The sequence below is a fragment of the Eleginops maclovinus genome, chromosome 12 (genome assembly GCF_036324505.1).
Source record: "Eleginops maclovinus isolate JMC-PN-2008 ecotype Puerto Natales chromosome 12, JC_Emac_rtc_rv5, whole genome shotgun sequence".
NCBI lineage: Eukaryota > Metazoa > Chordata > Actinopteri > Perciformes > Eleginopidae > Eleginops > Eleginops maclovinus.
In genome coordinates this window covers 16,952,086-16,973,003 of record NC_086360.1, presented here as the reverse complement: position 1 = coordinate 16,973,003, position 20,918 = coordinate 16,952,086, and the positions used below count along the sequence as shown (strand labels likewise).

Genomic DNA, 20,918 nt, shown 5'->3' with positions numbered 1-20,918 from the left:
GGACTTGAGTGTTTCTCAGTGTTATTTGAGTTGTCCTGATTTAAATTGCCAGTAAGTCTTTTTAATGTGTGCAATAACAAAGGCTTTTCAGGGATCACACATTTAGACTGAATGTGTTTCATATTCTGAAATGTATATTTTATAAGTTTCTCACACTCATTTTTAAAATTCATACATAAAACTTGGACAGCTAGGCTACTGATGATGAGCAAAAAAGCCTGAATTAAACCAATCTACTCCGAACAGCCAACAGCAGAAAATAAAACACAGAAGAAACACGAAAAAATATATTCATATGAAACCAATGGATTCAGGAATTGTAAACCACAAGAAAAACAATGTGGAGACAGATTGGGAATGTCAAAGAGTGGAATTCAAGCCTAGTTTATCCAAAAAGAGTACATGGTTTAATAGTAAAAACACCAGGTTAACGCCTTTTTTTGTCATGGCCTTTTTTTGTCATGGCCTTTTTTGTCATGGTCTTTTTTTTTTCTTCGATACATAATTTCTACTCTACTACTACTTTTTTCACATTTGTTGTCCCTCTAGATAAGTTTCAAGTGGCCAGGTACCTCTTCTACAATCAGTGTCGGGATGTCTGTCCAGAGGGGTTTTTCCACTCAAAATGGAAACGGTGTGAGGCTTGTCCTGCAGAATGCATCATCTGTTCATCCACAGAGCACTGCCTCCAATGCAGCCCAGGACACCAGCTCAGAAACAACAAGTGCGTCCCGTTGGAGTGCAATGCAGGTAAGAGGTGTTAGAGCCACAGACTTTGTTTCACTCTCTTTGAATAATTTCACTATGTAAAGCACAGTCTTTAAGTAATGTTGTATCACATATATAAGCATAAGCTATAGCTTTTCCCTCAAGAGTAGGACTTGAAGTGAGAGAGGAATGAAAAAAATACAGAAATAAAGGCCAACTGTATATATATGAAATGTTGTCTAACACCCCTTAAGATCAAGAAGGCGTCGCAACCCCTGTAAATATCCTAAGAATCCCAAGTTTGAGCAGGATTTTAGCTTCTGCTACTGCTCAGCACACCTGTCACAGGGCTGGGCGCAAACATAACCTCAGGGAACAAACATTCAGCACAGTGACCTCATTTTTAGAATTATTCAAATTTAAATACAAAATATGCCAACACCCAGGGCTCTGAGCCACACGCATATAATATGTAATATGCATGATTGTCCAAAAATTAGGAATCTTTGGGCTTCTTTCAATTTAACACAAGGTACTGAAAGGGATTTCAGTGCATTTCATAGAAAGGATTTTAAAAAGGTTCTATTATATTTGTTTGGTTCCCCTTTCCTGTCTTGTGTTCTATAGGTTTTTGTTCATGTAAATTGTGCAAAGGCTAAAAACCCAAAGTTCCCTCCAGAGGAAATTTCTCTCCCACACACTCCCCCCAGCCTGAAACGCCTCGATTGTACTCCTTTGTTTACTTCCATAACATAGTGACATCACTACGTAACATCTCTGGGCTGGCATTGAAACACATTATACGTGATAGGCTAAAGGGTCTGACATCTCTAAGCTATTGACCAATCACAACAGAGCCGGCCAGCTGACAAATCAGAGCAGGCTGGACTCTTGTTTCAGACAGAGGGTGAAAAGAGGTGCTGCAGCACATTCAGTATGAGAAAAATAAAGCACTTAATGCACATTAAAGCATGTTATGTTAGAGGCACAAAATCCAAATATTAAACTGAAAATTAGCATAATATGGGCCACTCTGAGTTTCTTGGATAACAGATATTTCGTAAGGATAAAAGGTTCAAGTATAGAAATCAAGCAATCCTCATTTATGGCATTATGTCTAAAGTTGAGCTAAATATGAAACAAAGGACATATTTAATAAAGAAACAAAAGAAAATTCCAGATCTGACAAATACAGTTATGTGTTCAACAAAAGAACATTTACTGAATTTGTTTACTATCCACAGGCAGATTGTGAAAGTCAAACACACTTATCTCATCGTATGAGATCAAATATGAAGCCCAGCCAAAGGAAGATTTTGCAAGAGCTGAAATGCTTTAAACAGATGCTTTGTTTTTAGATATTTCAGATAAAAAGGAGACGTAAAGGGCGTTCCAGCTTCACAGCATTGAATGTGAGAGGAAGGTGAAGGTTAATGATGAATGCTTGTATGTGAGGATATCAAATGTATGAGTCACAGGAAGACACTAAATTCTCAGCATATATCAGGCAGGTCTCAACAGGCTTCACAGACAGCTTTCACTCAGTAATATAACTAAAGCTATTCATTTGGCAGTTTTATTTTCTCTCCTCTCCCATTTTTTTTCTTGACACTACATAGATTTATATGATATAAATTTAAAAAAATCCACAAATAAACATTACAAAATGAAGCTCAAACGTATATAGACGGAAAAGTTACTCGGAAATAAGACAAGCACCGTAAACTGGTAGCATCGTAACAATTAATGACAAATAATGATGAGAACGGAAGTAATTACATTGTCATTTCTTAAATATATACTTCACTAACCTTTAAGCATCTCTGAGTGATTTGTTGTGACCGACGAAACAAATGTGCCAGATTCAAAGGAGCTTTAAATGCAATGTATTTACACATCTGTGTTGTCCTGTATGGAACAATTCACATGAACTTACATACATTTCACAAATGGACATATGCTATTTAATCATCTTTATTTCCTTATGTGTTTTAATCTACTTTTGTATCTGTCATCTCCTTCAGGTCAGGTTGCAGATGCAGACGCAGAAGACTGTGTCCCGTGTAACATGGGCTGCAAGCAGTGTGAACGCAGTAAGTAGATCTCGTCGTTTGCTCACTTACTCTCTTTCTAACTTTTTTCCCTTCATCGTCGATCAGGTGTGGGAACAAAAACAAGTACACTATAGCTTTAGCAGCAAATATACTGTATGTGGCCACAACATCTGGCAGACATATAGTGACTTCCAGATTTAATAGTGATGCTGCCACTGATCGTCGTTGCACCTCTCTCTTTGCTCTTTTTTTTTTTATCATTGCAGATAAATCATCCTTAGTGGACTTAAATAAGCCCTAAAACTTAGCTTGGTTATTAAAATACAATTTGTTGTGCAATTAATGAGCATTTTGTTTATTCTCATAAGCCTCATTCATTAGGGAAGTCATTTGTACAAACCAAAGTCCATCTCTTACAGGTGCAGTGCACTTTTCGCAGGACTGATTTTGTTTATCTTCTCCGTAAGGAACACTACCAGAATATTTATGTCGGAGTTAGACACTCTTTATTCTGCAAAGGGTTAAAGATAATGGATTTTCGACTCCTGGGTAAATGTGGTCGGTAATTAATTGTCCTTTCACTGCTGATTCCCTCCATAATGTTGAATAAATATCAAAATCAATATACAGCAAAACAGGATGCTGAATTTCTTTTCTAAAATGTTGCTGTGCTTAAGATGTGTTGTTTTTTCTTCACACAATGTGAAAACGTATAAAGTAAATTAGTATCAATACACATACATTGAATTCCTTGTGCTCATACACCTCGCCCTGTCAGTACAAGCCACATGAAGACCAGAGTACTTCCTTTTCCCAGAAACTGTTACCGACATACCATAGAAAGTTGTTGTTGTGCTGAACTAGTGGAGACGGGTTATTATGTCATTATGAATTCTGGGTGGAATATCTGTCTTCACTCTCACCCCCACCGCAGCCTCCCTGCCACCCACCCGCTCTTAGTAATCACAATTCTCCAAGCTAAACAAGTCAGTCAGCAGATTAGAGATTTGCGATGATTGGCCCTGTGACGTGATGCTGCGGGCTAAAGTGAAGATGAAACATGATGAAACAAATGAAACAAACATGTAGTGTCTGGAAGCTTATGAGTGCATGCTTATAGTACATCCTCACTCTGCATTTCTAATCATATGAAAGCCAGTCTTAACAAAATTACTGTAAAGACATGTTTGAAATAAAGGCGGTTTTGGGTGCCACCCACCTTTTGTGGGTCTAGTTTGCGGTAAGGATTTAAGAGTAGTTCTTTAATTAAATGTTGGTTTACATATGGTAAGAATAAAAATACAGTGTTATGTATTTATATAAAGTTTACCACAAAATGGTATCATTATCTTTTTAGGCATGTTTTTAGAGAAACGCACCCGATTTTTGATTTCAATAAGGCAACCAAACAAATATAATGAAACACTCTATATGTTCTCTGAGGCCAAACATTTGCACAAGAGGTTATGCTTTTTGATTATGTGAATTATATATAAGGTTAGGTTTACACGTTTGTGAATGGAGTGTTTGTAGTTTTTTTCTGGCAGCAGCCCCTCCTCACTCCCAAATATCTTAAGGGTTTCTTTTTAAATCATCATCAGTTTTAAACCCAATAATCCTATTTGTTAACTGGCTCCTTAAACAAAGGATGAAGTGTTTAATCTGTTTTCCCTGCTAACATATTTTAGAGGGAATCTTTCCTTCAAATAAATCCATTAACTAAGAGGGTGTCATACGCTTAGATTGTAAAGCACCTTGCGATTTTGATATTGGGCAACATGAATTAAATTGGCTTGACTTGGCACTGAGTAACTTAGAGAATTCAACTGATGCTCCTGCAGTGTACCCCACCGTAACAGCTCTACCAGGCTGGCAAAATCCCCATAGGTAGAATTTATTTTACCAGATATAAAAAACAGGTCCTGGTTCAGGTTATTTATTGGTACTTGTAGGTAGATTTAGGTTGCAGATAAAAAGACAAGGGATCCATCCTGACACACATTCTAACAGCACAGAAAACAGACACATCTCTAATAAAGTACACCCTGCTCCATCACATCTAACATTTAAACTAGTACAAACATGGGCATTCGAAGTTAATAAATGAATAGGCATTTGTGTGACACTGCTACGATTTATTCCTTTGTGCGATAGCTGCCTGAATTGTTCTATACTTTGGGGTAACTAACCTCTAGCCTGAAGAAGAAGTTTAAATTCCGAGTGCAGAGAGTGGGAGTCATCATTCAATATAGAGCTGATAACCGCTGTAACTGCCTGAGGTACAGGGTCTCCGGGTTTAGCTGTGGCTCACCAATTGGTCGGCTTGAACACTTTATGATCTGAGTCAGAGAGTTTCTGCTCTTAAAAGATAGGTTACCAAACCTTCATTATCTTTGCCCTCCTTGTCACATGGCTCCATATCTTCCTCTGCAGATGGGGTGCTCTTCAGCACTCACATTTTCTCTGAACCTCACCACTCCTCCTCTCTGAATTTCTTTGCCCTCACTTCTTTTATTCCTTACCTTACAACAATATGCTTTTTGTTTTCATTGATCAAATAGTGTTCAAGACAAGATGATACGCGTCCTGTGCAATGCACCGTGATTTGTTGACTTGGTTTCTACATCAATTACTTTTGATCTTTGTTGGTCTCAGTCTTCTTCAGTATATAGTAAACACCAGTCTTTACTCTAGTTCTGTACTCTTTCTGCTCAGAGGCTGTAGGCATGCTAAAGCTCATCTCCAGCTCTCAGCGGTTTGGATACTGTGGGGCTCATATCAGTGTTTGACAAAAGCTGCCGTTCTCATGATCGCAAACATCGCTTCTGTTTTCCTCATCAGCAATCAACTCATCAATCACTTCTTGATACACACACGTTCTCAAACAGAAGTGATGATTTGTGAGAGTAGTATTGCGTTCATCCATTTCCACTCCTGACTGTGTATCACCTCTTATGACTGAGTCTGGGTGCCAATCACCTAAATGTGTGATTGTATGCATATGCATGTACATCATGTATGTGAAGTGCTAGCCTAAGATGTAGCTTGTGAGTGCATGTTGACTAAATGTGTGTGTGAGAGCTTGCACATTCCACAAGTGCATACTTCAGGATGTGTATGCCAGTTTAAATTCTGCTGAAATCCCCCCCTCCCCTGGCTTTCACAGTTAATATTTATGCAGGAGCTATTTTCTCGCTTCACATAGACACAGCCTGAAGGCATGATTTCCGGCTCCACTGTCCCTCCCACCTTTCCTTTGTCCCAATCTCTCTCTGTATGAGTAATTGCTTTCGCAGGTAGTGGCTTGTCGACTGCATTGAAGTGCAAACCAGTGCAGTGTTAAGTTGTAGGTGCTGGAAGAAGACAGAGAGAGGAATGGGGTGTGGGGGTCGATGGAGGCTTTTCTGGAGACCATGAATGTCCCTAGGGAAAGTCGGCAGAAGGGGCTTTTATTTAGTAGTTTTTTCCACCTGTCTCTCTCTGTCTTTCTCTATCTCTGCTTGTTTCTAATCCTACCTTTCTCTTTGTCTTGCCCCCCTTCTCGCCCCCAATGTCCTTGGAGATGTTTTGACAACTTTGGACTATTGGGTGACAAGGTGGCGCTTCCTCAGTTACCAGCTGGATGATTTTGAGTGACAGCAGGAATTAATTAGTTTGGAAGGAAAATGAACTTCCTCCCTTGGTGTGTGTACAGAAACAGCCGCTCAGAAACACCTGGATTACTTATTTATATCCCCTGGTTGGTTTTCAGCTCTACAATAATAGAAAACAACAACACCAACAGTAAATATGCAACTGTTTTACATAACACTTCACTCACGTTGTGCTAGTTGCATACACCTACACCCACACACAAGACACACACAAACACACACAACCACACACACAGTACAACAGAACAGCTGACTTTTTACTTCTTCGTAGATGAGAGAAACTAACAGTCACTATTGATGTAAACCAAAACTGTTTGACTCTGACTTTAGTTTTAGGACTTCCATGTTAGATTTGTTTTGTTTAGTTCCACATTGATCACATTCACACTGAACATTGATCCACGAGTGTCACTCACTCCAAAGAAACTCAACACATTTATTGTGTGTTGTCAGAGTGCCTCCTGCTGGTGTTTAGGGAAACTGGATTTTAAAGAACCGTGCTGCCTTAGGTGCAGGTAGATGAGATGAATTATTTTGCCACTTTATGTATTGTTTTGTTTCCCTTTTAAATGTGGAGATATAGTTTTGTCTGTGCGAACAGTGTGAAAAAACAACTTGACTTTTTATACCTGATTTTGGCAGAAGCTTCAAACACTGAAGGACTAAACTTTAGGCTCTGTCTTGACATGGCATCTTTTTCACTAAATCCAGAAATCACACCATGCTTGATTTGTTGTTAATGATGCATTTCATTTCTGCTCTTCACCACAGAGGATTCAAGAGACGAGGTGTGCCTCAAATGTGAAGATGATTTCTACCAGTAAGTCTTTCCTTTTCCGGTTGAGAGTTTCAGTGCACTCACATTTTCACACGTACCCATATTGATTGGCTATTATCATCTGTCTGTCTGTCTGTCTGTCTGCGTGTCTGTCTGTCTGTCTGTCTGTCTGTCTGTCTGTCTGTCTGTCTGTCTGTCTGTCTGTCTGTCTGTCTGTCTGTCTGTCTGTCTGTCTGTCTGTCTGTCTTCTGTCTGTCTGTCTGTCTGTCTGTCTGTCTGTCTGTCTGTCTGTCTGTCTGTCTGTCTGTCTGTCTGTCTGTCTGTCTGGCTGGCTGTCTGGCTGTCTGGCTGTCTGTCTGTCTATTAGGTTAGGCTCAGACTGTCATCAGTCCTGTCCAGATCGGACCTACAACGGGAAGGACACCATGGTGTGTGCTCCGTGTGAAGACAAACAGTGTTTAATCTGTGACCAGTCTCAGTGCTACTGGTGTGAAGAGGGATTCTACCTCTCTGGTAAAATGTCAATTAATTACATTTTTGGGCTATGCTGTGAATATCAGCTTGAGATATTTCTTGATAAACTGTGATTTGCATCTAATTTGAATATGTGTGTCTCAGATGACGAGTGTGTGGATCACTGTAAGGAAGGTTTCTTTGTGGATGAGAAGAGCCAGGAATGTGAGCCTTGTCACCACGCCTGTCGTACCTGCGGAGGGCCACAATATGACGACTGTGACTCCTGTGAGGAGGAACTCACCCTGAAGAATGGGGAGTGTGTAGAGAACCAAAACCTGGCTTCCTGTCCAGAGACACAGTTCAGAAACAGTACGGCAAATGTTAATTTATCTCAGTGTGCTACTCAACATAGCCTACTTGCTTTCACTCTCACTTGTAAAATGAAATGCCGAAATGCTACTCTTCTGTCACTGAAACATCAGACCCAAATGAAAAGTTCTTCAACTACTTAAGCATGCATTTTTCTTATTACTAGGGTACGCAATATTTCATAATTTAGTCTAATTTTCATCCCATGCTGGGGCTGTCCCCTCTCATTACTTCCTCTCTTCCATGTCAATCATGTGTTCATATGTTGTCCTGGTTTCTGTTTGCCGTTAACCATCAGGTCACCACGAATGTGAGCTGTGCCACTCCACCTGTAAGACGTGCTCTGCTGCGACGAACGAGGACTGCAACAGCTGCTACTTAGGTCAAATCTTGCTGTCTGTATTCAACATTGGACTGAGGCTCTGAAAATACAAAATGTTTCCTGGGATTGTCTTTGATGTTTTGACACAGAACGTGCTATCGAAGTCTTTTCTTTTGCAGAAAATGTTAAAGTGCATTAAAAGGATACCCTAAATGTCCGATTGTAGTATATAACAACAAAAAACAGCTAAAATATTTAGCTAAAATGTGTAAAGAAGTATGTTTTAATGTATAATAATATCATGTGCTGAACACCAGATTATTTCTTGAAATGTACAGTGTAAAACAGTAATAGTGCCAAAGTGATGTGAGTAGTGAAGAGCCTTGGACCACTAACAGTCTTTTCTTGAAACATGTGTGATTTGTCTTTGTGTCTTCAGGTAGTTTTTTGACTCCCCATCAGACCTGCGTGTCCCGTTGTCCAGCTGGAACGTTTTCCAACAAGGCGTCCAGCCAGTGTGAAGACTGTTTGACAGGCTGTGTCACGTGCCAGGACGCTAAGCAGTGCCAGCGCTGCAGCAGGGGGCTTTTCCTACAGAATGGAGTGTGTGTGGCGGATTGTCAGAGGTGCAATGCCCTGTTCTCACATTTCTGGGCTTGCAAATAAGCACACAATCAAAATACATCAATGTCACCATATTTTTTTTCTCTCTGTTTAGAGGGTTTCCTCAAGGTGCTGTGTGCCAGCCGTGTGCCACAGAGTGTGCCTCCTGCAGGGGAAACTCCTCTCACTGTCTGAGCTGTGAGGAACAATTCTTGCTACTGGAGCATTCATGCATGTCCCACTGTCTCGAGGGCTATTACGCCACCGAGACAGAATGCCATCGCTGTCCAGCTCAGTGTACAGAGTGCAGTCAAGATGGCCTGTGTAAGAGTAAGTAAAGCTGAGGGGAGCAGCGGAAGGGGGGATAATTGGAAGATGTGGAGAAAATAATTAAAGAGAGGTGTTGTTTTGAAAGGTGACTTAGAAGACTAGGAGGAGAAGGAAGATGAAGAGAAAATTCAGAGAGCTCCTTCTCTGTTTGCTGGACTGCAAATTGTTCAACCATAAAGCTTAAATGTAAAAGTTGAAGTGTAAAGGAACTAGAGAAATTCAAAAGAAGGTATTGGAATACAGGAGACACAAGAGAACAAACGATTATAGGAAAGACAAGACAGATAAAACCAACATTTGTCAGGATGTAGTAGATCAGTAGCTTTAATAATAATATCTTGAATATTATGTACAAATAAAATGTGTGAAATCAAAGTAAATACTGCATCTTAGTAATATACTTATAATAAATAGGATTGTTATTGTCAATGAACAGGGTTTCTTTTATATATTAATAGTAGTTTTATTTAGTAGTTATCATGAGGTTAAACATGAACAAGTGTTTCATTCATGGCTGTTACTTGTGATAGAAGTGAAAAGTGCATCAGAAAAACAAGCCAGTGTGAGTAATGGGAAGTGGGGGCTGCCTGAGGGGATGTCAAAGGCCACAGTGAGATAGAATCTTCAAATACAGACTTTGTTGTAAAAGATCAAACTTTTATACATCTTTCATTTCATACATATGTTTTCAGTATGTTGAACAACAATTACCATTCGATTGTTTTTGTTGAGGGCACCCATAAAGTGGTTCCTTAAATCGACTCTATTTTAAAAAATGTTACTTATTATAGGTTATAATGGCAATTTTGCAAAATTGACATCTTTTTAGTCACTGGATTATATATATATATATATATATATACATCAATATAAACAACAGTGTCTTACACTTTCTATAACTCTCTCTTTCCCAGAATGTGCCCAGTACTACTTCCTGCATGAGGATAAGTGTGTGGATGATTGTCCCAATGGCTTCTTTGCCAGCGAGAAGTCACAGGAGTGTATAAGTTGCCATGCCGATTGTGCCTCTTGTGACGGACCGGATTTTGATGACTGTGATGTGTGCAGCAACACGAAAGCTGTGCGTCACAATGGAGAGTGTCGGGTTAATTGTCCAGACAACACTTACTATGATGCCACTACCAATGAATGCAGAGGTAGGGAAATTGGCAATGTTTTTAATAATGCAAAATGACTCTACTTCATTCAATTAAGGTGTACTTGTATAGCTTGTATACTAGTTGACTGTGCCTCAATACTCTTCTTTTCCCCAGATTGTGACAGGTCATGTTTGACCTGCTCAGGCCATGAGCCTTCATCCTGCCTCAGCTGCCAAACCAACATGCAAAAAGATGCCAGTGGACACTGTGTTGGGTTCATGGAGTGCGCTCTGGACTCATATATGAACCATAACAGGGAATGCCAAAAGTGTCACAAAGTGTGTCATCGCTGTTCAGGGCCAGACAAAGACCACTGCCTCAGCTGCAACAAGCCACACTTCCTCCTGAGTAAGTAGTTTCAATGATAAATGTTATGCCTCTTATCCAGCACAGGGGATCTTCTCCTTTTAAAATGTCAACTTTGTGTCTGTCAGACAAAACATGTGTGCAGGAGTGTCCTGTGGGGCTCTATGCAGAGGATAGGGACGAACGTGTGTGTGAGCGCTGCCACTTCAGTTGCAAGTCCTGTATGGGCCGTCACAGTTTGCAGTGTGTCGACTGTAGATCTGGATTCTTCAAGCAGGGCAGCAACTGTGTGGAAACCTGCTCAGAGAGGTAAACTGAACAAACAGACACCAAGTCTCCTTTTTAAAATTCCATCAAAGAACATCATAACTAAACAGATTCCTTCTCTCCTTTTCAGTCACTTTGGCAACACAACCACCATGGCTTGTGAACGATGTGACCCCTCGTGTACCAAGTGTTGGGGTCGTGGTAACACAAACTGTCTGAGCTGTCGGGACCGGTACGTCTACCTGAGGCAGTCGGGGCAGTGCCTGAAGAGCTGCCCTCCAAGCTTCTACCAACACAGCCGGTCCAAGACCTGTCAGAAGTGTCACCCCACCTGCAAGACCTGCAGCGGTAAAGGGAGCAAAAATACAGAGAACCCAATGATACACTGTACAAATAATATTTACTTTTCCCATCCAGTTCCCACCTCCAAACTCCCGGACAGAACAATTTACAAATGTCAAATAGCAGTAGCAAAATAAATGTTACCCAACTTTATAAACTACACTAGGTTATGCATCAAGAACATGTGAGGGATGAGGTGACTCATAAGTGCCAAAAGACAACATAATTAAGTTGATTTTTTTAATTGTATCTCTGTCCCCCTGAACAGCATGTCCCTGCATTTTATAAATTAGGAAAGTCTAATAAACTTTGAATATTGTATCCCAGCGACTTGTTAGTTGCGGACATGACAAAAACACGTGTGGCAGATCTGCTGATGAATTGCAGCTATTCATCTGGGTCTGAAATGTTTGGAGTGAGGATAATTAGTTGTGTAGCAGTTTTTCCACAAAAACCCCAGGTCACAGTATTATTATAATCTATCACATTTTTCACTGAAGCTATATTAACTTCAGCTGCTCCTTTTATATGCTTTTTCAATCTGGAAATTCCACTTCAACCATGTGAGGACTTTTGACAGTATATCCTGTTGTGTGATCTCTCTTTGACTCTCTTTCTCTCCCTCTCTCTGTGTCTCTCTCCTTCCAGATGAGGGTGCTCTGGCCTGTCAGTCCTGCTATGAAGGTTACACGTTTATGGGAGGCATCTGTTCATCCCAGTGCCTTTTAGGCTTCTTTGTTGCGCCACAGGTGACAAAAGCGTGTCTGTTGTATCATACAGAGTGTTTGTTATTTATTATTGAGCTAACCATAACATTTGCCCCACGATAAAGTGATAGCTGCTGTTGGCAAGTCAGTCATGAAGCAGTAGTTGGATATCATATGAAAGTCACACACAGTTCATCTGTTGCTTTAGGGGTCTAAGTCCACCAGCAATGAGCCTAACTGCCAGGCGTGTCACCCATCCTGCCTGGACTGCCGCGGTCCCGGCATGTGGAGCTGCACAGTGTGTCCCGCACTCCAGATCCTGGCTGATGATGGCCGCTGCATGTCCTGCTGTGGAAATGAGACACACAATGACGATAAACTAATACCCTGGGAGTGCTGTGACTGCAAGGCCTCACAAGGTAAACAACTACCTTTGAACAAAACACACACATATTAAAACTGTATTGAGTCTTGTTCCTGGAATATGTTTAGTGTGCGTCATCAGTTACATTCTTTCAGGGCATTTTTAATTTGAAACGGTTACCCTGTATAATTCATGTAATTGAAGGCTTTCCCACTGTATAAACACGAGTTATATCTCCCTGTCTAACAGGGGTTTCCTGTATTTGATAAACATGGAAAATATGTTCCTATTTAAAGGAATTTTCCCAGCTCTTTTGGCCTTTAGCAATCACAAACAATCCTGCATTTCAGATAAACTGTAAAACACATTTGTGCCAGACAAAGGTTCATTACAAAACAAACCATAACATAAAAATAACTTTTGTTATTGTAATTGATTTATTAACAAACATACCAAGTACACAATAGGATAATACTAATTTTGTGCTTCATCTCCTTCTTCTCAGTGGAGTGCATCAAGGGGGTCAACTTTGTGTTGAGGGACGCAAAAGAGTTACAGGCTCAGGGCAGCACTGCTAAACACTTTGTCACTGTCTGTGTTTTTATTATCCTCTCTGTGGGTGGAGGAGTCTTCCTCTATCTCAATGCACAATCTAAAACACTCGCCATCGTACCCAAAACCAAAGCTGGAGGCTACGAGAAACTGGACACCCAGGTAGGCATTGCCTCACAACCCACTACCTCTTCTTATGGGGAGTACAATGACCGAATCGTTGGATGTGAGGATGACGAGGAAGACAACCATGATGATGAGGATATTGTGTACATGGGAAAAGATGGGACAGTGTACCGGAAGTTCAAGTATGGATTCTTGGATGAAGATGAGATTGAGTTAGAGTATGATGATGAGAGCTACCAATACAAATGAAAAATGGACACAAAATACAGAGAGAAGGGGCTCCACCTTTTTGTTGTTTCTCACCATTCCTCAATTTAATCGTTTTTTAAAATTGGATCTCTTCAGATGATGTTAGCTCAATCAGCAGTAAGAGCAGAAGTGGGGAAAGGAGGGTTTCAGGCACACATCAATGTTTTCAATAACATTACATTTCAAATCCATGTAAGTGTTACGAGTCATTTACCAATGAATATACAACATATAAAAACATTTATAAACTGAAATTTAATCTATTGAACAAAATTCCACCAAATCATTTGACTGGAAAGATTGCTTTTGAGTTTGATTTATTTGACCTCAGGGGTATTTGTGAATGTGCTGACAATCATATTCGATTTCATGCTATTGTTTACATTTTTTATAGAATAAGTAATTGTATTTGAAGAAAATATTGTACATTTACACAAAATAGATATTGTCCGCTCTGCAGAGTCAACAATTTGCAGAGTTAGATTTAAATAAGCAAAACTTATAATCAGAGATGAAACGTCCTGTAAAAACAGTCACATTATTTCATTACACATGTTTGTCATGTTTGTTGTTAACAACACAGTTTACTCCATTTCTTGAGAACATAAATAAAATACTTTCTCTGTTTTTTACTCTCATTTAGTTTAAAGCTTTGAGTCACAGTTGTATCTTAAGAGTCATTGTTTAATTTTGTAACCTGGACTGTGTATCACACTGCAGGAGGCAGCTCATAATTCAAAGAAAACTTTACACAAAAGCACAATTTGATCTGTAACCCTGTGTGGCACTGTTTGGACGGGGTCAGGTTAGTTTACAAAGAGAGGAAAAACTTTCTCAGGGTTTTTTAATCTTGTTTAGGCCTCAGTGAATCTACTTGTCTGTGTCCAGATTACTGCTCAAAACATGGAAGAAACTTGCAGTAGAAGTTAATTTTGCAGGACTTTTCCCTGCAAGATATTTATCTTTTAGCTATAGGCTCGGTTTGGCCCATAGGTTTGTGCATTTGCCTTTTATGGCTGTCTTCCTGAGATGATAACAGGTCTGTGTCCAACCCAGTGTATGAAGAGTAAATAATTAGGATATTTGTCTGTGCTTGGTTGAGGTGAAATGTGCTGTGAATTGTTGTTTTATAATAAAGTTGGATTTTAAGTTGTTGTTATCAGTGTTCATTATGATTACAATGTCTGCTGTTGTACAGAGGGGAGTTCAGTTGCATGCAGTTAGCTTTTCTGTTATGGTTGAGCTTAATACACTAAAATGGTTGTATTTTAGCCTTTAGTCTTAACTGGTTCCTTATCTTTGTCACAAAGGGGTTTTATGAGATCACATTTCATTTGTTGTCTATTAAATGTTAAGAACTGTATTGTCACACAAACCTCAAATGAAGACCCTTTTTTTAAGTTTTAACATAAAAAAAGGATATATTTCAAGGTTCCAAGTTGGGATCTAATAAATAAGCTTCATGATCAACATCTGTGGCTTTGGGTAATATGACCTTTATACTGAGCAGCAGAGCAGGTTGAGTCCAGTCTTATCTCATACTAGACCAAACAAATAGACACAACATGGACTCAGGAACATCTGCCACGGTACCTCCTTTCCCATTGTGTGTTTTACGTTGACAATGGCCTTCTCTTCTTGAGCCTTACCATTGCAGTAAAAACTATAAAAATGTGCCCGAGTTTGAAATTACAGGAAAATATGGTTTATTATCAACACCAACTTACTCTGAGTCAATCAAAGTTTATATATATAGCCCAATATCATAAATGTTACATTTGTCTCAGGGGGCTTTACAGTTTGAACAGAATACGGATAAGAATACAACACCCTCTGTCCTTGGAACCTCAAATCGACAAGGAAAAACTCCCAAAGAAACCCCACAGTTAATAGGGAAAAATTGAAGAAACCTCGGGGAGAGCGACAGAGGAGGGATCCCTCTCCCAGGACGGGCAGACGTGCAATAGGTAAATTACAAAAATTTAAAAGATAATACATTCACAACATAGGCAGTCCAAATGCTTGAAAATGCATGTTTCCCATAAATAAGAAGATGAATCCAGGTGGATGTCAACTATCCTGTGGGTGCCATCAAAGAAGTAGTAATGTGAGCATCAGACAGGACTATAGCTGGACATCTACATCTAGTTTTTGAATCCACAGTAGTTTAAAGATGGAGCAGCAGGGGAGAATATAAATATATATGGTTGTTGTATATTGTATCATTTTAAGAAATGGTTCAAAAACAACAGCATTTAGCTGGGCATTAGTCAAGGATGTCAGTAACATCATTATTACAATATGACTATCTTTGGATATGTTAACATGTTTTTTTAATGAACAAAATAAAAAGGTGAACCTGACACTCAACGCACAGTTACCCTGGTACATGTGTACTAGAGGAACTCGAATAATGAATTGCAAGAAATGAGGCCTCACTGCAGACATGCGATGAAAACGCCCCTCTAAAATCTTCGACAGGGAAGAAGAAGCACATCACAATTTAAAGTAGCACTGAAATTTATTCGGTACATTAAGTGCTTTAGAGGGTTAATTTAATGGGCAATAATGTAATATTGATTATGAAAGAAAGCTTTTTATAGCAGTGAGTTTGTCGACATGATTACAGTAAAGTGCTGCTTCCTGTATTGATTCTGTCATTCCGTCGGTAAAGAAACTAACCAGAGTGATAATAGAGAGAGAAAAACAGCTAAGGTCTTCTATGGAAACTAACATAGCTACTGTTGCATGATGAATGTCAACATTCATACATTTCAGTCATGCCTTCCTACATAACACAAATGCAATACAGATTTAAAACCAAAAATCACATGACTACTTCATTCAAAGCAAATATTTACAGTGGTTAAAAGTGTACACACAGAATATTAGTTGTATGTTAGAATGTCTCGAGATGTTTTTTGTAACAGTTTTTCATTCAGACCTGAAAACCCCCGTCAGAGCAAAGGGTTTTCCAATGGTTCCGTTGACAGAAAGGATTCAAATGGAAAAAGGCTGAAACTGTAAGATATATATATATATATATCAAGAATATAATGTCTATTTGAGTGACTGTTACACCTTATACAGATCACAGCAGGGTACTGTGGACCTTAAACGTTATCCCATATCATCTATCAATGTTTTACCCCTACAAACAACCTGTGACTGACGGACTGTAGGTCAGAGCATCAGGCAAGCTAAAGCCAAAACATCATCTCCGTTAAACAACAATCCCTTTGCTACTTATCAAATAATCATAGCAATACGATATTCTTCCTGCATAATGCATCAAAAACCCTAAATCAAATTTGTATTCCAGTGTAAATGGGTCATTCTTATTGTTAGGGCAGTGATAGCTGGAGCTTGTGACCCACTGGACGGGAAATAGTTTTCTCATGAAGCAAGTTAGAAGATAATTTAATAGCATTATATTAATTTACTTTTCTAATTGAATTTCCACGTATTCATTGCATTTAGCCACATTGTTGCATAAAGTCATCTAACAGTGCGACCGGTGTTTTTTTACTGACAACAATGCCCAAAAAATGAAATAACATGTATCGTACTTCTGTCCTTAGCCATTGAGAGTCGAGAGTCGGGTCTATTAGTGTATTTTGGTATTTACAGACACAAATAAAATGACTTGTATGTTGCTGTCAACCTCATTGCAAAATCTGTCTTTATAGGTACTTTCTCATAAACGATTCCAAATATATAGCAGGACCAGTGAGACCAAAGAAATGCATACACAGTTATGCTCTTATATGAGGCAATCTGGTGTGGATGTATACAAATGAACATCTAATTGGCTGTGTGCAATAAACCCATACAGGAACTTAAATAGTTGAGACACATTGGACAAAGTAAAAGTTTAAAAAAAAAAGATTGGTTGTTTACCATTATGTTCATATGCAGCCATGGCGACAGCTCAGATATCTCAGTATGAGGCTGTGCATGTTAATGAGTGCAAACACCTGTGTGTAAACAGAAACCATTGTGATGTTCTGGTGTGTGTGTGTGTGTGTGTGTATGTGTGTGTGTGTGTGTGTGTGTGTGTACAAAGTACTACAGTCACAAGCAGCTGTTAGTGACCATTCATAATAGTCTGTGATGTGGATGCAGCGGTGGGGGGCAGCGTTGACGACAGGCTGGTAACGCTGTTGAAGAAGTTGTCTTCTTTTAGTTTGAGATGCTCCGGGAGCTCCAGCTTGACCTTGGCTTCCTCAATGTCGTTGTTTATGGCTGCAATTAGCGCTTCTGTTAGGGAGAAATGAGATAGAGAGGAAGACAAGCAAAAAGTAAGTCAGGTGCAAAGAGAAGAATACTGAGTGTATAGGAAGTGGGACATCATGGAGGTTAGAGAGGATAAATACACAGCTGGACCCGGGAAATATTTTAGACCTTTGAGTGAGTTATAATAATATCCAAATGGAAAACTGTTATCTGTATTGTGTTAGTGCTAGAATTACTGGCTTTGTGTATTGCATTTATTTGATCAATGTGTGTTTCAATGCTTTGGCCAAATAGTTAAAAAACTTTAATTCCAATAAATCCATTGAATTCTACTGTGTGTGTGAGTGAGAGAGGGAGTGAGAGAGAAGGATTTCATACCAAGCGAGTCGTAGCTTCTCTCCGGACGAATGTAGCCCACCATGACCACACTGAGAATCTCCCCATAGAAGTCCTCTTTGAATGTCTGAATCACATGCGTCTCCTATAACAAAAAAGGTCATAATTACAAGAGCACTGCCACTGTCAAATGTTTGGTAACACATTTCTGTTGTTGTGTTAAACCATGTATTACCTCTGCGTCTGAAATGAATGAAATGTGTATGTACAGAGGCTCTCCAAAGTTTACAATACTATCGTAGTCATAATACAAACATGTTGAAAACAGCCCTAATACATATTTAAAGGTCCTATATTCCACTAAAAAGTTGTGGCTGCTAATTAAAGCAGTTTTAGCCTCTTTTCTACATTTTCAACACATGGGTTACTCATTTAATTTGAATGAGCAGTTATTTCTTTATTTATTCAATTATGTTTAGTACCACTGTAGAAGGACCACAGCTTTTTTGACCACAACATTACTGCTTTCAAACCCTTGTCAAAGAGAATTGATGTAATAGTTTAAACATAGACGGCAATGTGAATGCTTTCTTAAACTTAAACACCAAGCAGTCTGCAGTGAATACTGACCATGGACTTCTTGGTGTTTTTGTAGTATGGGTTCCAGCCTATGCTCATCACCATCTTGTAGACATCACCGTTACCGACGCAGGCCCAGCCATAGTAGATCCCTGTGCTGATATCTGCAGGAAGATGGTCCACCACTGAGTCAGGGAAGTTGGCTGGAGCAGGGGAGAGAAAAGGAGGAAGAATCAAAAGAAAGATACCTCTTAGCATCAGAAAGGTAGACTTTTATTTACAACAGAGAACTTTTTTTAGAGAAACATTTACAAATGTGTTCACGGTTTAGAAACTCTGCATGCCTAGACATACTATTGTCCTGCAAATCTGATATGGATTGCTCAAGAATGATATAATTCTTCAATTTGATGAACGGATGTGTCCCCTTTTGTGGGATAAATTAAGCAACCTGTCTCTGTTAAACAGAAGACTGTAACAAGTGTTCTTACATAATTTAAACGACTGCAGGTTAGAAATTGAGCATAAAACAAACACGGTGTTTCTTGGACCTTTTGCCTTATTAATTTTAGAAAATGTAAAAGTGTTTCTTTAGTATTACTCAATGCTTGAATGATTTAACATGAGAATATTTTCATTGGATTTGACACTTATTTGATACATTTTCTTTACGGGACAGCGCCTGGAGATGAACTTATTCTCCATGAATGTGCAGGCTCACCACGCGTTCCTCTTCTCATAGAACTATCATTTCGGTAAACGTCACAGATTTCATCATCCGTCAAGTCTTTTTACTCAAATCACTTTTACCGCAGTCGAAAAACGATGCGCACTTTAGACTTAAAAAGCTGTCACCAATGACGTCGGTAACTAAATATTTGCAACAATTATAAATGATAACTCGGGTACCTGCAGAATCCTCAGAGTACACATTTGTTACGTGGATGTGTTGCATAATAACTACAGAGGTCTGGTTCTCTCTCTGATTAAGTTACTCTAGATCGAATCAGACTGACCTACCATCCTGAGCTATCGGTTAGCCACTCAAAAACCCATACAGATTAAGGGAAAAGGATAAACTCACCTGTAGGGATCCCAAGTTCTTTGCTTCCTCTTCCGAATCCTCGGATGACCTCTCCCCGGCAGAAATACGGAAGGCTCTTCATGACCGCTAGTTTCCCGATTACAGCTGGCTAGATGGACACTAAAGAATGACCTCGAACAAGACAAGGATGTCGGACTAGCAAATCAGCCAGCAGCACCAGCTAGCTACTCTTCTGACAATCAACACAACCAGAATCTTCCCTTGGTGGAGTTCAAAGTCCGTCCTAGCATTAAGCTAAACCTGCCCGGTTAGCTTGCTCGAGTTTTATGACGTTGATTGTCAATGAGCAGCGATGACAAAAGTTCACCAGCTAGGCTAGCTACGGTTAGCTTCAATAGAGACTCCTGGTTCTTGAAACGGTTTTATCCGACGCTTTCGGGAGTGCAGATCTCAACAAATGACGGTCCCGGTTTTGTTCGGCTCCACTCACAGTATGTTAGTGACCATGAAGCACTAGGTGGTATTACATGTGTAGTCAGTGTAATATTACATGTGTAGTTACACACCAACGTCAGTAACGCTGCTGCTGATGTCATTGACCGCGTGACCAAAGTGGGCCGGGAGTCACGTGTTGTGTTCAGGTGTTGTAGGAAATACAGCGATTATGTATGAGGCATTCACAGTCTCATCTGGTGAAATACGACGCAGGTTTTCATGTGGATGTTTAATTGATAACAAATAAAGTGATGCCCTTGGGCAAAGTGACGCACGGCGAGTTTACAGTGAGAAACAGTGTACTTTTGTCCCATATACTGCTTTGAGTTTTGGAAAGGTGTGATGGAAGACCGGCTTCTTGATCTAACTGCAAGGTTTGCTGGTAGTCTCCTGAATCAAACCACAAGAGGGCGCCAAGAGGACTAGACTTTCCCAGGCACCCATACCATGGCCTATGGCCCAGCAAGCAACATAAATTGACATAATATTGTCAATGTGTCAGAATACAATGTAACAGTTATTACATTCAAACTTCGTTTAAATGCATCCACATTGGAGCAATAGGTAACCGAAAACCTGAATTTCAAACTACATTAGAAGTTTGTGGGTTTTGTGTAGCCTGTTTTTTGTTGTTTTTTTACGATCCTGCTTTATTACGTTTTTTGTCCAACACAAATCAGGTCCTGGTTTAAACTATGACCAATAGTGAATATGTTATTTAAACCTAATAGCAGCTTTTAATTCCATGTTGTTGTTTTTTTTTTTAATACAATATGTTTTGCAACGGTAGAAATAGGTCCTGTATGCAACCTTTGGTACTACTGCCAGTTTAGCAATTCAGCTAGTCTCCACCTTAGTTACAGTGATAATGGTTTTTATTA

General features: G+C 39.5%; 2 protein-coding genes across 2 annotated transcripts; one reads left to right on the top strand and one right to left on the bottom strand.

The window, feature by feature from the left end:
* The first annotated feature begins 476 nt into the window (after window positions 1–476).
* Window positions 477–14,495, top strand: LOC134873680 (proprotein convertase subtilisin/kexin type 5-like). The gene is made up of 15 exons (XM_063897482.1): window positions 477–750; window positions 2,733–2,801; window positions 7,187–7,235; window positions 7,561–7,706; window positions 7,812–8,018; window positions 8,317–8,400; window positions 8,780–8,966; window positions 9,059–9,273; window positions 10,188–10,430; window positions 10,548–10,781; window positions 10,868–11,048; window positions 11,137–11,354; window positions 11,997–12,097; window positions 12,264–12,474; window positions 12,925–14,495. Exons 1-15 carry the CDS (start codon window positions 477–479, stop codon window positions 13,344–13,346), a joined length of 2,841 nt encoding a protein of 946 aa, XP_063753552.1. The 3' UTR covers window positions 13,347–14,495.
* A 540-nt stretch (window positions 14,496–15,035) lies between these two features.
* Window positions 15,036–20,134, bottom strand: rfk (riboflavin kinase). Its single transcript, XM_063897138.1, has 4 exons — window positions 19,582–20,134; window positions 18,549–18,700; window positions 17,961–18,063; window positions 15,036–17,606 (listed from the first exon to the last, which is right to left on the bottom strand). The coding sequence occupies exons 1-4, from the start codon at window positions 19,661–19,663 to the stop codon at window positions 17,434–17,436; spliced, it is 510 nt and encodes a 169-aa protein (XP_063753208.1). The 5' UTR covers window positions 19,664–20,134; the 3' UTR covers window positions 15,036–17,433.
* Window positions 20,135–20,918: the final 784 nt, after the last annotated feature.

What these genes read in the sequence shown, in the direction of transcription:
- LOC134873680 (XM_063897482.1), top strand. Translation starts at nt 477, where the DNA reads ATGGTCTTTTTTTTTTCTTCGATACATAATTTCTACTCTACTACTACT. An exon ending in AGAGACACAGTTCAGAAACA is followed by an intron (nt 8,019 to 8,316) that starts GTACGGCAAATG and finishes GTTAACCATCAG; the next exon opens with GTCACCACGAATGTGAGCTG. An exon ending in CACCTGCAAGACCTGCAGCG is followed by an intron (nt 11,355 to 11,996) that starts GTAAAGGGAGCA and finishes CTCTCCTTCCAG; the next exon opens with ATGAGGGTGCTCTGGCCTGT.
- rfk (XM_063897138.1), bottom strand. Translation starts at nt 19,663, where the DNA reads ATGAAGAGCCTTCCGTATTTCTGCCGGGGAGAGGTCATCCGAGGATTC. An exon ending in AAAACACCAAGAAGTCCATG is followed by an intron (nt 18,064 to 18,548) that starts GTCAGTATTCAC and finishes TTTTTGTTATAG; the next exon opens with GAGACGCATGTGATTCAGAC. An exon ending in GAGAAGCTACGACTCGCTTG is followed by an intron (nt 17,607 to 17,960) that starts GTATGAAATCCT and finishes TCTCCCTAACAG; the next exon opens with AAGCGCTAATTGCAGCCATA.